At 42.7% G+C, this 13237-nt stretch overlaps 1 protein-coding gene across 2 annotated transcripts in view; it reads left to right on the forward strand.

The window, feature by feature from the left end:
* Positions 1-13237, forward strand: part of WLS (Wnt ligand secretion mediator) — a 112902-nt gene that overhangs the window by 74506 nt on the left and 25159 nt on the right. For both annotated transcript variants that reach the window (XM_070467962.1, XM_020896178.2), the window contains exons 4-9: positions 666-827; positions 1775-1911; positions 6993-7161; positions 9089-9186; positions 9544-9607; positions 11917-12060. In XM_070467962.1, the coding sequence (XP_070324063.1) occupies positions 666-827; positions 1775-1911; positions 6993-7161; positions 9089-9186; positions 9544-9607; positions 11917-12060 (774 nt within the window). The remainder of the gene's footprint in view (positions 1-665; positions 828-1774; positions 1912-6992; positions 7162-9088; positions 9187-9543; positions 9608-11916; positions 12061-13237) is intronic.

Consider the following 13237-nt stretch of genomic DNA (forward strand, 5'->3'; position numbering starts at 1 on the left):
GCTCCCTTCTGCCGTTTTGTCTCTTGGGCAGTTAGAAAGATTTAAAGGTAGAAAATTCCAAGAGGTCATCTCTTATCAACCTAATCTCATTATTCCACTCATCCCTTTGTATCTTCCCCAAATTCCAAGGTTCCTTGAGTTGCTTCTTCTTTTTTTTGGTCAAATCAATAAAAAGTAGATATTTCCTGCTTCTTGTAGCATCTCCTACAGGCCAAAACTATGTAAATAAGTGATCATGATACAAAAATGTGATGAACATTAGCAAGGACTTCCTCCTGAACATTTAAGGAGTTGACTATTCCACAAAGCCATACAGTATCTGATAGTACACTGCCAATTAAAAGTTCTTATACAGCCCTTGTAGACCAGGCTAGTCTGATGTGAGGCTGTAATAAGGATTGAAGAGCTGAGAAAGGTGTTGAAATAAAAGAAATCCCTGCTTGCTACCTGAGATTTCTGGTTCCACCTCAAATGTGGCTGGGTTTTATTTTGGGGTTGGAGGGTGGCAGCTTATATTAACCCATGTACCCTATTGTGGGTACCTCTGACGTATACATTTAAGCCTTAGCTTTTTAGAATTGGTGATATGAGTCAAAGGCAAGACACTTCAGACACAGTTTATTGGAAATGGTGACCTTGCCTCAAACCCTCTACTCTTCTTTCAGACCCTAGAACATGAGGGCCGTTACTATGAATGTGATGTCCTTCCTTTCATGGAAATTGGGTCCGTGGCTCATAAGTATTACCTTCTAAATATCCGGCTGCCTGTGAATGAGAAGAAGAAAATCAATGTTGGGATTGGAGAGATAAAGGATATTCGGCTGGTGGTAAGTGAATCTGATTGATCACAGTAGTGGTATAGGTTCTTACCATTTTGTCTCTTTAGTAGGGGAAAAAGTAGAGTGTGGAGTAGATTTTTTAAACCTAATTTAGGGTTTTTTTTTAATCTAAAAAGCAACTGCATATTTATTGTAGAAAATTAGAAGTACAAATAAACACATAGTAGAACATGAAAGTTATCTGTAATATCCTACCATCTTGAGAAACAACCATTTCGAGGTTTTGTTATTATCTCCTTCTTGATTTTTTTCTATGTGTGTATAGTATGTGTGTGTAGTGTATATATGTGTGTGTGTGTGTGTGTGTGTGTGTGTGAATATATTTAAAATTGTTCCCTTCTAGAGAAGGAAATGGCAACCCACTCCAGTATTCTTGCCTGGAAAATTCCATGGACAGAAGAGCCCAGTGGGCTATAGTCCATGGGGTCACAAAGAGACACAACTGAGAGACTGAGCTCAATCCTTCTCTTAAAAAAAGAGGGGGGGGGAGGTCATATTCAACTGACTCTTCCATTCTTTGCTTTTTAAAATTTAATGGTATATTATAAATATAATGTAAATATACTTTGCGGTGCTGCTTAGCTTTCCGCAGTGTGTATTCACCTTAACATATTGTACCAGTGCCATCATTTGGGGCCTCTAAGATAGCTCCGACTTTTCAATGAAAACCTTGGAGAAAAACCTTTGATCATGTTCCTAATCATTCCCTTAGGATAGAGTGAATCTATCTTCATGCCTTTTGATTTAGTTTTCTACAGTGCCTGAGGAGGGGTTGAGGGGAGTGTGAGGACATTACCTGCTGTGAATGTTAACACTCTTGATCTTGGAAGTTCAGCAATAAAGATCTCCACTTACTGCTCTTCAAAATGCATCTGCTGGTAGAAAATAACACCAAGATATATTGAACTTCAAAACTATGATTGGTCTCTATCTAGGGAATTCACCAAAATGGAGGCTTCACCAAGGTGTGGTTTGCCATGAAGACCTTCCTTACACCCAGCATCTTCATCATTATGGTGTGGTATTGGAGGAGGATCACCATGATGTCCCGACCCCCAGTGCTCCTGGAAAAGTAAGAGCTGATTTTGCAGCACTCTTAAGAAACACTGGCACAGCCTGCCATGGACCTGTTGCTGGGAGTCTAGTTCAAGTGGTCACTGTGTTATTTGGACTAGAGATTTGACTCCTTTTTCTCCTTCAGCTTTTACCTGCAAGTTATTATTAAATCCTAAGGGTTCTACTGCTCTCATATTTCCAGCTGTCTGTTCTATCTTTGCTTTTTCACGTTCTGTATCAGATACATTTCTCTGATACAGTGGATGAACGGCATTGTTGCTGACTAATCCCAACCCCTCTCAGCAAGGATGATTTTCCTGTAGAGATAGTCCCTTTCTCTCCCACATTATTGACTTTTTGCTTTATGTTGGGTTATTCCCGTTAATATACAAACACACTCTTCCATCCCCATTCTTAGTTAGAACTCTTTGTACTTCCCCTCAAAGCTACTGCATCATTTTTCGGCTCATCTTTACAACAAAATTCCTCAAAAATCTTGTGTACATATCTTCTCCTGTTTTTTCTTGAGCCCCTTCCACCCCTTATTAAAATTGTTCTTAATAGGATCACCAATGACCCCCACCTTCCAAATCCAATCCTCATTCCTCTGTCCTCACTTTTCTTGACTCGTTGTCAGCATTTAGGTCACATCCACTATATGACCTAAATCAAATCCCTTATGATTATACAATGAAAGTGAAAAATAGATTCAAGGGAATAGATCTGATAGACAGAGTGCCTGAAGAATTATGGATGGAGGTTCATGACACTGTACAGGAGGCAGGGATCAAGATCATCCCTAAGAAAAAGAAGTGCAAAAAGGCAAAATGGTTGTCTAAGGAGGTCTTAAAAGTAGCTGAAGAAAGAAGAGAAGTGAAAGGCAAAGGAGAAAAGGAAAGATATACCCATCTGAGTGAAGAGTTCCAAAGAATAGAAACGAGAGATAAGAAAGCCTTCCTCAGTGATCAATGCAAAGAAGTAGAGGAAAACAACAAAATGGGAAAGACTAGAGATCTCTTCAAGAAAATCAGAGATATGAAGGGAACGTTTCATGCAAAGATGGGCACAATAAAGGACAGAAATGGTATGGACCTAACAGAAGCAGAAGATATTAAGAAGAGGTGGCAAGGATACACAGAAGAATTATACAAAAAAGATCTTTATGACCCAGATAACTACGATGGTGTGATCACTCATCTAGAGCAAGATATCCTGAAGTATGAAGTCAAGTGGGCCTTAGGAAGTATCACTATGAACTAAGCTAGTGGAGGAGATGGAATTCCAGTTGAGCTATTTCAAATCCTCAAAGATGATGCTGTGAAAGTGCTTCACTCAATATGCCAGCAAATTTGGAAAACTCAGCAGTGGCCACAGGACTGGAAAAGGTCAGTTTTCATTCCAATCCCAAAGAAAGGCAATGCCAAAGAATGTTCAAAGTACCACACAATTGCTCATCTCACATGCTAGCAAAGTAATGCTCAAAATTCTCTAAGCCAGGCTTCAACAGTACATGAACTGTGAACTTCCAGATGTTCAAGCTGGATTTAGAAAAGGCCAGGGAACCAGAGATCAAATTGCCAGCATCCATTGGATCATCGAAAAAGCAAGAGAGTTCCAGAAAAACATCTACTTCTGCTTTATTGACTATGCTAAAACCTTTGACTGTGTAGATCACAGCAAACTGTAGAAGATTATTAAAGAGATAGGAATACCAGACCATCTTACCTGCCTCCTGAGAAATCTGTATGCAGGTGAGGAAGCAACAGCTAGAATTGGACATGGAACAATAGACTGATTCAAAATCAGGAAAGGCATATGTCAAGGCTGTATATTGTCACCCTGCTTATTTAACTTCTATGCAGAGTACATCATATGAAATGCTGGGCTGGACGAAGCACAAGCTGGAATCAAGATTGCTGGGAGAAATATCAATAACCTCAGATATGCATAAGATATGTCCTTATGGCAGGAGGCAAAGAAGAACTAAAGAGCCTCTTGATGAAAGTGAAAGAGGAGAGTGAAAAAGTTGGCTTAAAATTCAACATTCAGAAAACTAAGATCATGGCATCTGGTCCCATCACTTCATGGAAAGTAGATGGGGAAACAATGGAAACAGTGACCAACTTTATATTTTTGGGCTCCAAAATCACTGCAGATGGCGACTGCAGCCATGAAAGTAAAAGACACTTACTCCTTGGAAGAAAAGCTATGACCAACCTAGAGAGCATATTAAAAAGCAGAGACATTACTTTGCCAGCAAAGGTCTGTCTAGTCAAAGCTATTGTTTCTCCAGTAGTCATGTATGAATGTGAGAGTTGGACTATAAAGAAAGCTGACTGCCAAAGAATTGATGCTTTTGAACTGTGGTGTTGGAGAAGACTCTTGAGAGTTCCTTGGACTGCAAGGAGATCCAACCAGTCCATCCTAAAGGAAATCAGTCCTGAAAATTCATTGGAAGGACAGATGCTGAAGCTGAAACTCCAATACTTTGGCCACCTGATAGGAAGAACTGACTCCTTGGAAAAGACCCTGATGCTGGGAAGGACTGAAGGCGAGAGGAGAAGGGACTGACAGAGGATGATATAGTTGGATGGCATCACTGACTCGATGGACATGAGTTTGAGCAAGCTCTGGGAGTTGGTGATGGACAGGGAGTCCTGGTGTGCTGCAGTCCATGGGGTCACAAAGTTGGACACGACTGAGCAACTGAACTGAAGTGTCAGCATTTGGCGTAGCTGATCACTCTCTTTTTTTTCGTAGAGCCTCCTCCACATTCTCACGGTTATTCTCTCCTTTGCTGACTGTCACTCAGTCTCCATGGCTGTTTCCAGTCATCTTTCCAACCTCTTAAGCTTCTGAGCTGAGGCTCGGTCTTGCTTTGCCAGCACGTGTGTTTCCTCAGACAATTCATTTCCAAGTGTTAGACAAGAGCCTAGTTTCAGGTCCTAGAAGGGATCCCTCTTCCTGCAACATTTGGACCTCTTCTCTTTACTAGCAACATTTGTTTCCCCGGTGATCTCATCTAGTCTTGTGTTCTTAAAAACCATCTGTACTCTGATGCTTTTCATGTACGTGGTCAACCTCAGCTACTCCCAACTCTGGGCCCTAGTATTCCACCTGTTTACTTAAACACCTTCATTTACATATAAATGTACCACATACAAAGAAAAACACTTGTTTTCCTCCCACTTCAAACTTGCTCTTCTTTGGGGCATCTTCATCTTAGGAAATAGCAACTCCGTCCTTTCAACTGCTTAGGAGCAGCTGAGCAGACATGTAGGAGGCATCCTTTGCTCCACTTTTATTCACACCCCTCTTCCAACATGCCAGGATATTCTCAGCATTTCCGTATCTACCACTCTGATCTAACCCTGATTTCTCGTTTCTCACCTGGATTATTGAAATAGCCTCTTAACTGCTCCTGTTATTCCCATCATTTTATTTCCTGCAGTCTATTCACACAGCAGTCAGGCTTTTTCTTTTAAGTAGAAATTGGATCACGTCGCTGCTCTGTACAAAGCTGTCTGTTGGCTTTTCATTTCCTTTACTCTGGCCTATAAACCTTCAGTGATCCGGCCCTTCACCACCTCTAATTTTATCTCCTATTCTCTTCACCACGGGCCATCCACCTTGATGGTGCTCAGACATGACCAGCATGCACTCCCTAGGGCCTTTGCGCTTCCTGTCCTCTTCATCTGAAATGCTCCTTCCCAGATACCTCTGTGGCTCAGTGCCTCATTTCCTTCAGCCCTAGTATAATTTCTGTCTTACAGGCTTTCTCCCATCTACCTTATTTAAATTGCCTCCCATCACTCTCCATTCTCCCACTTGGCTTTTTAAATACTTCTTCATAATACTTATTCTCTATTTATTCTCATTCCGTCTCTACCCCTCTGCTCACCCCATCTGAATACAAGCATCACTAGAGCAGGATCATTGCCTACTTTGTTTACTTCTGTATCCCCAGCATCTAGAATAGTGACTGGCACGCAGTAGGAGCTCAATAAATATGAATTTGGTGAGAGAATGAATGAAATGATGCTGCTCCATTTTTAAACCTTCTTATTGGATCCTCAGTCCTTTCAGGATAAATTTCAAATTCTCTAATAAGGTATGCAAGTTTCTTTACCAGCTCAGCCTTTATATATATTTCTCTGGTCTCATGGCCTGTCATTTCCTGATATGTCCCATATTCAGATCCCTAAATGCTTCAGGCTCTTCTAGGCTCCATCCAGGCTCTTCCCTCTGTTTGGAATGCCCTTCCACCTCCCTAACCTTGACTTGCAACTCAGCTTAATTTCTGTCTCTGTCAAAGTAAGAAGTCCTGGTAGCAATCTGTTGTACTCATCTATCATATTGCTTATCACACTTTATCTGGTTCAGCTACTGAATAGCCATAATGGAAGGAACTGGTCCTATTCATTTAGGTATCTATAGCCCTAACAAAATGCCTGACACATGATTTGTGGGTATGAATGAAAGTGTGGATAAATCAGTAACAAAATAAATGAAATTTTGATAGGGAAGTGGCCATTAATGGGAGAAAAGCAAAATAAAAATGAAACAAGCAGCTAAAATAATTTGTATTTCATATTGTTTGGAGTCATGTGTTATTGAAATTAAAATGCTTGTATGATTCATATTTGCTGAGGATATCATAATAATGAGTGTTCTTAATGATCAGGTTAATGATACCCTGAATAGGTAAGAGAGGATAATTATTGGTATATTCAATGAGGTCTGTGTAAGAAGGCAAGGGAGGGTGAAAACATTTAGGAAGCACTTAATCTGAGGTGGCACCAAGATAAAGTTCAGAGCGTTCAGGTTAGGTTCAATTACTGTGTAGAAGGATTAATGTAACAGTCCTTCATTCTGCAGTGGTGCCAATGAAAGAAGACATTTAGCATCTCCATGTAGATACTCCATGTAGATACTCTCCATGTAGATACTCTCATTAGAGCAAAGAAACTGGTCACATGGCTTCAGTGCCAATATGGAGCATCTCATTTCCCAAAATTGAGTTTTGATTTTTAAATAAAAAATGTTTTGCCTTCCAGATAAATAAAATAGTTTTCCTGATATTTTTCTCACCATCAGAGTCATCTTTGCCCTTGGGATTTCCATGACGTTTATCAACATCCCAGTGGAGTGGTTTTCCATTGGGTTTGACTGGACCTGGATGCTGTTGTTTGGTGATATCCGACAGGGCATCTTCTATGCGATGCTTCTCTCCTTCTGGATCATCTTCTGTGGTGAGCACATGATGGTAAGTGCATCCTGGGCAAGGGGCAGTGGTGAGGCAGAATAAACTAGTGGTTATAGGAGTGGGCTCAAGAGCCCTGGAATCAGACTCATGGTTCAGCTTCCTGCATCACCACGTGACTTAATTGCTCTGAATCTCAGGTTCCTCATCTATAAAATGGATTTTAAAGGCTAATGTGTAGGTTTTTTGTGAGGTTTAGATGACATAATATGAGTAAATATTTAACATAAAGTAGATGCACAAACATTAATGATTATCAGCATTTCCTGTCCTTTGACTTCAGCTCTGCTTGTCCCCAGGACCAAGGTGACCACCAGAGACTGTGGGCCAGGCATTTTCCAGCTGGCAGTGGGTTCAGGTGGCCTAGTAACCCCTGTTACCCTAAATGCTGACCTCTCTGGTTTCAGTTTGCACAGACACCAAATCATATTTCAAGAGGGACTGATGATATCGTGGATAAAAATAAGAATGGTGCAGCCATCACGCTGTGGTGTGCCAGTTGGAGCCTGGAGCCTGTGTTAGGCACATGAGCCTCATAGTAACACGGACTATTTTTAAATTCCATCATGGTTTGATCATGGCTTCTGAAGCCTTGCAGCCCTTCCAGGAGAATAGTGAGAGGAGAGAGAGGCTTTTTCTTACAGCTGGGTGGCATTGGGAGTCCTCCAGCAAGCTGCACTGACCATGAGCCCTCGTCAGCATGGATGGGAATGGAGGGACTGTTTTCCTAACTGAAAGAAATCTCTTACACTTGACATATTTTAATGCTTTCGAGTCTTTATTTTGTCCTCTGGGAACTACCCCCCCCCACCACCTTAAAAAATACCCGTGATAAGTCACATCGCAATTTAAATCTGAAAGAGTTACTTTACGGATCACGGAACTTCTACTACCTAAGGTATGTAAGGAAGCGAAATTTGCTACCACAAACCAAAATATCTCTTTGACGCATAAATTATTTCTAGCTGAAAACAATCAAGGATCAAAAGACTGGGAAGAGGGCTTCCCTGTTGACTCAGTAGTAAAGAACCTGCTTGCCAGTGCAGGAGACACGGGTTCAATCTCTGATGCGGGAAGATCCCGCATGCCTTGGAACGACTGACCCTGTGTACCGCAACTATTGAGCCTGTGCTCTAGAGCTCGGGAGCCACACTACTGAGCCCAAATGCCCTAGAGCCCGTGCTCCACAAAGGAGAAGCTACAGCAATGGGAAGCCCACACATCACAGCTAGAGAGTGGCCTCTGCTTACCGAAACTGAGCAAAGCCCCAGCAGAAATGAAGACCCAGTAGAGCAAAAAAAAAAAAGGGAGAAACTTTGACCTTCCCCTTAACTGCCTAAAAGAATTTCGGTAGATGACCTGTTTCCCTGAATAGAGCTATCACCAGAGATATCTGCAAAGAATATGGGCTGGGTGGTGAAGGAAAACGCAAGGCAGGGCCTTAAAGATCAGCTTACCTCCTGTCCCATTGTCTCAGCCTGGCCCAGCAAACATTTGTTTACCAAATGTTTGCTTTTCTATCTCCATGTGAATTGCCTTCTTCCCCTTTGAAGTCCCAAACCACTACTCCCAACATCTTCTGTCCTTAGCTGAAGACGGTATGAGGTATTAGGTCTGGTGATTAGGTCAAAGTATTTATGAAAGCAAAACAACAAAGGGATCAGTTATTTAGATAACTTCTGGAAGATGTTGAGAAAGAATTGGTAAGACTCTGTGTTGTAATTTTTTTTTTTAATCAAAAACTATGTACAATTTAGAGAAATTTTTTCCATTTGTTAGCACTATGTTGATGTTTTTTTTTTTTTTTAACCTATATCATGATTTGATACACAGCAGATAGGCAGCAAGGGTTGTTGGGTGACTGACTCACCTGTAGAATTGCTTTGCTTTCCCCTATCTTTTTCTCATTTCTCAACTTGGTTTTCCTCAGGACCAGCATGAGCGGAATCACATAGCAGGGTATTGGAAGCAAGTCGGACCAATTGCTGTTGGCTCTTTCTGCCTTTTCATATTTGACATGTGTGAGAGGTAAGCAGGGGGCCTGTGGAACTCTGGACTGAAATGCATGTCACCAGGTTCACCCTCAGGTCTTTAGAAAAAGTATCTGAAAAGGCAGAGGAGGGGATTGCGAGCCTGTAGGATGAAAGCAAGGACATGACCACATCCTCAGGTTGGCACTGGGATTAAGAGACAGAGCTCTCTAGAAATACAAAATATTTGAGCTAACCGTATTCTTCAAACTGTTTCTCTCTACATCTTCTGCGACTTAGTCTGAATACAGACACCACCCCTCTGGCTGAAAAGCTGAGAGTGTGTAGAAAGGAAAGCTCCCCTTCGCCTGTGTATTAATTGTGTCTTGCCTTTCCGTCTCATTTCTCTTTGTAGAGGGGTACAACTCACGAATCCCTTCTACAGTATCTGGACTACAGATGTCGGAACAGAACTGGCTGTATCCTTCCTTGATGGGCTCAGGGTTTTATTTCTTCCCGCAGCCGCCTGGTCCCCAAGACCATTTTCTAAGTCTCACTGATGCTCTCCATGTGTGCTCAGCTGCAGCTTTGATCTTCAGACCAGTGAGAACAGCACAATTAAGGCAAATAATGAGGAGAATTAATGCTTGCTTTCAAGCCTGGGTGAGAGCAGGCAAAACGAGGAGGTCGCAGCAAGTCCACACAGCCCAGGGATCGGAGTGGCTCGTCTTGCCGCTGCCTGTCTAAATGCTGTATTATGTACTTGTTTACCACTGACTGAAGCATGACTGGCTTTTCCCTGCAGCCACGGAGGTTCATCTCAGGGCCCCCGTTACTGACATCATCTGTGTGCCAGACTTCCTACGGTGACCTTGGTGTGCTGGCATCCCATGCCTCTGCTATTCATTTCCAAGACCAAGTGGAGATAAGGCTAAGGTGATTAGTTCCAGAAGAGTCACCCAGGCTTCTGGTTGGTTGGCATAAACTCTCTGAGTCATCTTCATGAAGCAGAAGCGACAATCTTAGCTTATCCCTTTTAGGATGCTGGATTTAAACATTTATCTTTCTCAATAATATGTTAAGTGCTTCAGGAAAAAAAGACTGTCCTAGGGAGAGGAGAGAAAGGCTTGAGTTGTATTCTTTCTTGATGGATAATATCTTGTCATATGCTGATAGATAAGCTTTATCTGGCCATGGTCTTTATATTGGCTTCTTGGTATCGCAAAAACTTTGCAAGTAAACTAGAACAAGGTATCATTGCTTTAAAGATGAGAGAATTGAGCTCCCCATTTCTGCCATCCCACCGCCAAAAAAAGTTAGCTATACCACCTGAGGACTGTTTATGATCCTTAGTCTGCTTCAACCCCTTCATTTTTTAGAAATGCTGGAGGTCCAAGGAGGCAAATAATTGGTTAAGTTTTGCAGCAACTAACTCTTTTCCCATCATTCAAAGGCACCATTGATTTTAGGAAAGGAGTGTAGTAGTAGTTAATCGCTCAGTCGTGTCCAACTCTTTGCAACCCCATAGGCCTTAGCCCGCCAGGCTCCTCTGTCCATGGAATTCTCCAGGCAAGAATACTGGAGTGGGCTGCCATTTCCTTCTCCAAGGAAAGAAAGAGAAACTGCATTAAATCTATTATTTAGTGAAATATGTGGCTTCCTTGGTGGCTCAGACGGTAAAGAATCTGCCTGCATTGCAGGAGACCCGGATTTCATTGTGGGTTGGGAAGATTCCCTGGAGAAGGGAATGGCTACCCACTCCAGTATTCTTGCCAGGAGAATCCCATGGACAGAGATGCTTGGCGGGCTACATTCCATGAGGTCGCAAAGAGTTGGACACAACTGAGTGACTAACACTTTCACTTTAGTGAAGTATAAATGATGAGTTCACCCTTATTTAATTTTTTTCTTTAAATATGCTACTTGGCCTGGAGTTATAGCAGAAAAAAGTTGTGGAGTCTGATCATGTGCCTCCCAAGTCAGATCACTCCACCCCAAGCTTTGCTGATTGTCAGATTAAGTTTTGAAGATCAGCCTCAGAGTATACTGCCCCCACCCTCAACTCCCACCTTGGCCATGTGTCCTCTGCTCCCCATTCTATCTGACAAGATTTTTCTTGTGTTGAGAGAAGATTGCAACAGAACTTCATCTTGAAGGTTTCACTTCAATACCTTCAACCGCATGCCTAGCATCCCTTATAGCAGCAGTTGCTGCTATTGCATCCAACCCCCACTCCATGCTCTCCAAATTCCAGGGCACTTCAACCTCTTCATAAAAATCTGGATACTAGGCCAATGGTTCACAAACACGGTTATACTTGGTTTCCTAGCCCTTGGAAAATCTGATTCTGTAGATCTGTAGTGGGACCTAGGCACCTGTATCTTTACTTTTGTGGTGATTTTAATACAGCTTTCTACTTAATCAATATTTTACAACCAATATCCAATATTTTAGTGCTTTTCCAACTTACTGTGCATATGACTCTCCCTAGGACCTGGTTAAAAGGCAGATTCTGATTTAGTAGGTCTAGGGTGGACCCTAGAGTCTACATATCTAAAAGCAAGGTTCTGTCCCTCTTGTTATCCAGCTTAGAAAGCTATTTGGAACATTCTTCACTCATTGGTACTTTTATGTCAGGGAACCTCTCTAATGTTGATATTAGAATGCCAGGTTTTAATATTTTACCCTCCTGAAAATTGCCTACATATTTAGAGACAGAGAGTGTCACCCTTGAGTGGTGTCTTGAGTCCTTGGCAAGTTGACCGTTTCCTTGACTGGACACCATCAGATGGCCTTCATCATAGTGGCTGGGATCTGTCTCTGCCTCTACTTCCTGTTTCTGTGCTTCATGGTCTTTCAGGTTTTTCGGAACATCAGCGGGAAGCAGTCTAGCCTGCCAGCCATGAGCAAAGTCCGGAGGCTACACTATGAGGTGAGCAGGAAACAGAAGGGAAGAGGGCAGGGCACAACCTTTAAAAGACGGATATGGCCATAGGACACGACTGAAACTGTTAGAAGCAACTACGCCCAAGATGGCAGAAGATTTGGCTTCCAGTAGACCTTGGGCCTCATTGTACACTAATTGTAATACATAGTATAAGCTAAATGACATACCCACCAGCTCCATGACAGTTCTGAGGCTAACGCATAAAAAACCAAAAAGCGGGTGGTGGCCCAATCCCTGGAAATCATTCCCCCTGCCCCCAAATAATTGGAATAATCCTCCCACTCTCTAGCTTATGAATTTACCTAGTCCATAAAAACTAACCACACCGTATTTCAGCACCTCTCACCTTCTGTGAGACTCCGTATGTCTGTGGAGTGTGTTTTTCTCTAAATAAATCCATTTCTTGTCTATCATTTTGTCTCCGAAATCTTTTGAGGCAAAGTAAGAACCTCAACTCACCAGCAACATATTGGTGAAGCCAGCCAGGAGGATTGGGTAAACCTCAGCCTCTGGCCTCCATTACGCTCAAGAGGCACTAGCTTACTTCCTGCCATTACTTGCCCACTCTCTCCCTTACTCTGATTCTTTTGCTTTCTTAGTCTGTCACCTTTTAGACTTAGCCTCTCACCTCCCTTGCCCTTGAGAGGTGCTGCCTTACTCTGCTGGAAATAGGGAAAGAGAGATCTGCCAGGCGTTTTCAAACCTTGCCACTTGGTCTTCCACTTTTTACTGTTGTATATGCACAGGGCATGTCAGGGAAACTCTCCAGCCATCCTCACAGGATGGGAACCGAGCCATACGATGTTTGCCCTTTGGGTTTACCTTATCCACCATATAAGTAACTGTTAACAGGTGCAATTGTGTAAAAATATGAAATACAGCCTTAGAGTTTGTACCATGGGCTGCAGTTCCGTTGGGAGCTCCCTCGAGTAGTAGGTCATTTGTGCCCTTTACCCCTGGGTGTTGGCAGGGCGGGGGTTGGTCCTGCTCCGCTTGGTGGTGGCCCTCACCCTCCTGGTGTTGGCTGGCCTCCGCTAGGGTCCACGTGACCCCACCCTTCCCTCGTAGGGCAAGGCAGGAGACTCGAGCTGGCTTGTATGGCTATGCCCCTGGGGCTGCATGCTGTGGCAATGGCCTGCATTTGCTGTGCTTGACACCCCCA

This window comes from Odocoileus virginianus, chromosome 5, assembly GCF_023699985.2.
Source record: "Odocoileus virginianus isolate 20LAN1187 ecotype Illinois chromosome 5, Ovbor_1.2, whole genome shotgun sequence".
In the NCBI taxonomy this organism is placed as follows: Eukaryota; Metazoa; Chordata; class Mammalia; order Artiodactyla; family Cervidae; genus Odocoileus; species Odocoileus virginianus.